The sequence below is a fragment of the Lonchura striata genome, chromosome 2 (assembly GCF_046129695.1).
Source record: "Lonchura striata isolate bLonStr1 chromosome 2, bLonStr1.mat, whole genome shotgun sequence".
Taxonomy (NCBI): Eukaryota; Metazoa; Chordata; class Aves; order Passeriformes; family Estrildidae; genus Lonchura; species Lonchura striata.
In genome coordinates this window covers 71,964,726-71,968,553 of record NC_134604.1, presented here as the reverse complement: position 1 = coordinate 71,968,553, position 3,828 = coordinate 71,964,726, and the positions used below count along the sequence as shown (strand labels likewise).

The 3,828-nt window shown below is 46.6% G+C and overlaps 1 protein-coding gene across 1 annotated transcript; it reads right to left on the bottom strand.

Moving 5' to 3' along the window:
• Positions 1-751: 751 nt before the first annotated feature.
• GJA3 (gap junction protein alpha 3) lies at positions 752-2,290 on the bottom strand. Its single transcript, XM_021539939.2, has one exon. It carries the CDS (start codon positions 2,288-2,290, stop codon positions 752-754), a length of 1,539 nt encoding a protein of 512 aa, XP_021395614.2.
• Positions 2,291-3,828: the final 1,538 nt, after the last annotated feature.

Below are 3,828 nucleotides of genomic sequence, written 5' to 3'. Positions count from 1 at the left end.
ATAAACATGATGTGATCATGGTTGGCAAACACTGGATAGAAGGTCAAACTGAACACTTCCTAAGAGGTCAAGAGTGAAAAAAAAAATTATGGAAAGAAGAACCTCAAAAATCTATTCCAGGGGTTCCCTAAACTTTGCCTGGCCGAGGACCGCATTGGTGACTTGCCATGAACATTTGATTAAGCCACGTTATATGGAAGAAACTGAGTTACCTTTAATATGGCAAGTTGGTCCGTAGACACAAGAGGTGCCAAGAGGCAATATACCACCCTGATGTTTGCCACAGGGCTATGTAAGATTTAAGAGGAAGAAAGTAAGTCATTGCATCTGCTCATCTAGAGCTTCTGGGAAAGAGCTGAATTGAAGGCACAGGCAAGAGGGAGATGACAGCCAGGTGCACGGGCACCAGGGATATTAATATTTTTCTCAGATGAAAGTCAGCCTCAGGGCACACGACCAGCCACCATCGCCACCTGTTACCTGTGCAGGCCTCCCCTACGGCTGCCCTTGAGGGATCTGCTGTGAAGACGAAGGAAAGCCAGACTGGTCCCCTGGCCCACAGGCTGCGCTTCGGTCACCCCTGACCTATTAGAAAATGTTGATAATTTTCCCACTACAACTCACAGAGTGCAAAAACAGCAAGCGTCTAAGTCTGAAGCCCAGGCCTTCTCACCCACGCCAGGCCTGGCCTCCGCAGGCAGCTCCCCTGCCCATTCCGCCTTGCACACCCGCTCCCCCGAGCAGGGCCCGCTCACACGGCCAGGTCGTCTGACCGGGCCCTGCAGCTGCTCGACTTGCTGGCCCTGCTCAGGCGCCGCGCGTCGAGGAGCAGCGGCGGCTCGTGCATCTCCACCGTGGTGCACGCAGCCGAGCCGGGCCGCGCCCCCGCCAGCTCCGCCTCGCCCTCCGCATCCCACCTGCCGCCGCTCGCCCCGCTCAGGCTGGCGCTGCTGCCGCTGTTGGCCGCGGCAATGGGCAGCGCGGCTGGCGGTGGAAGCAGCTGCTCCAGCGGCTCTTCCTGCTCAGGAAGGGGATGCCGGACGCTGCTGGGGGTAGAGGAGCCTGCTGAGCTGGAGGAAACCTTCCCCTGGTGCTCGGCTGCCATGCTGACCCAGTCCTGCTCGGATGTCAGGGCGTGGCTGCTGCCGTTGAAGTAGTTGATGACGGCTGGCGTGGGCGTGGGGATGGGGGTCGGGATGGTGACAGGAGTGGAGATGGGCGTGGGAGTCACAGCACGGTGCCTCTCCTCAGGAACCTGTGGAGCAGCAGGGTAGCTTGCCATGGACGTCGTGTTGGAGGGAGGCCGTGGTCTTGGAGCAGCTGTAGCATAGTACGATGCCATGGTCACTGGGGCCAGCAGTGGTGTGACAGCACGGGTGTCGGGCAGAACAGGGGGTGGTGTGGCAGTCGTGACCACCACAGGTGGTGCTGGCGGCGGCAGGGAAACAGGTTTGGACTCCCCTGTTACCATAACTGGCGTCATCGTTGCAACAGGCATCTCTAGGATGTACTGACTCGTCATGCCCTGCTTAAGCTTCTTCCACCCCAAGTGATATATCTCAAGCATGTTCAGCAGCAGGGAGACTGAGGCCACCACCAACATGAAGATGATGAAGATTGTCTTTTCAGTGGGCCTCGAGATGAAGCAGTCCACAGTGTGTGGACAAGGTGAGCGGCTGCACTGGTACACTGGCTTCAGCTCAAAGCCATATAGGAAGTACTGGCCCACAATGAAGCCCACCTCAAACAGTGTCTTGAATATTATATTGAAGACATAGGTACGGAGCAAGGCACCCCCCATACGAATTCTACCACGTTCATCACGGATTGGGAGCTTCTCCTTCCCCCTTTTGACAATAGATTGATCTTTGACGTTATTGCTGCCTCCTCCACCACTGCTCACAGATGCTGCTGCTACTGGGTAGTTGCCATCTTTGCTGTTTCCCTTCTTTTTCATCTCTTCTTTCTCTTTCCTCTTCTCCTCCATGCGTACAATGTGCAGGACATGGCCCAGGTAGATGAGGGTTGGAGTGGAGACAAAAATTATCTGCAGCACCCAGAAGCGGATGTGAGAAATGGGGAAGGCTTTGTCATAGCAAACATTTTCGCAACCAGGTTGCTGAGTGTTGCATGTAAAGTCCGACTGCTCGTCTCCCCAGACCTCCTCAGCAGCAGCCCCCAGCACCAAGATCCTGAAGATAAACAGTACCGTCAGCCAAACCTTGCCAATAACCGTGGAGTGCTCCTGCGCATTCTCTAACAGCCTCCCCAGAAAGCTCCAGTCACCCATTGTTTCAGATTTCTAACCTACAACAAGAACATCAGAGCAATTAGAGCAATGCTAAAACATCTTGTAATTGTGCAATGCTGGGGTAGAACAGCTTGATCCTCAACAAATTATATTTCTTATCTTGCTTTTGCAGAATACTGCACACATACATTAAGAACTAGATAACCCTAGAGCCACACAACCATGGGCTTTGGTCAGCACAGAAGGGAGATGTTTAAAATGCTCTCACAGAGCCCATACAGGCTTAAGTACCTATACAGAACTGGCAAGAAGGATTCATAAGTTAGAATTTCTACAAGATTTAAATATTTAAAATAACATTATTTCTGTTTCCTCCATCTGAGATGGCTCTATCTGCTCCGGCTTTCATTTAGAAAAGAACAGGTAGAAATCAGATTGATTAAACAGAATAATGCTACTATTAATGCAACAGCACTGGTATCCAGAATGTGATGCAAAGTCTGCCTAACTCTAATAATTTTATTGTTATCAGAACTTATTTACTCCAGCAATCAGGAAGCTAGTAATAGGTCTCTGCTATTTTCAAACTGTACAAACACAGAAAAATAATTATTCAAAACCTATGGAATTTACAGTTGAATTTTGGAGTTTGTACAACTCAACAAGCATGTTCTCAAAGCCTAAAGATGTTTGAACTTGTTTATTTCTAAAAAAAAACCCACTCATTTTAATAACTTGAAATATTAGGAAGAATGAGAAATTCTGCAAGGAATGGTGAAAATCTTTCTGTGCTATTTCCTCTACTGTCCTGGCATTTGATGTTACTGAATCATACCTACTGCAACATCATTAAAACAAAACAAAATAAAACAACAAACTCAAGGTCACTTCAGCAACTATAATACAGAGATTTTCTTGGAAAATAACAGAATTACATCCTATGACCTTATTTTTGTGACAAACAACTTGCATATATTCTCAGCAGTTTCCACCAATTCATGCATGATGGGCTTCCCAAGTCCAATTCTAGGCAGAGACACAATTGCTGATTTGGAAAGGCTTAAAGTGTGAGATTTTTTTTTTTAATATCAGATTCCTCACAAGCTTCCTGCAATTGAGAAACAAGAGAAATCTCCTAGTATAATTTCTCTTATCCTTGGCCTGTTCCTAACTCGATTATATGTAAGAATACTGGAATATATGTAAGTACAATTAATTCCCCTAATAAACTCACTTCTATATTTTATATGTCAACCTGCAACAAAAGACAAAATAAAAAATTTTGCTTTCAGCTAACTTCAGTACCTTCAGATATGCTTGTATCATAATTGTAATTCAGATTTAACAATTTGCATACAAAAAAACCCCCACAATCAGAAAAGTAATTATCTTCTTGTTTAAAAATATTAGAATATTATGTAGATAACTGAATTACATCTTGCTATGCTTATACTTCTTATGCAAAAACCTGAGTGTCTTACAATTCCCGAGATAATAAAAAGGTGTTCATCACTACAGCTAGGAATTTACCACTGAAGAGGTGTACTATTCTCATCATTATATGAGTGTAATTACCA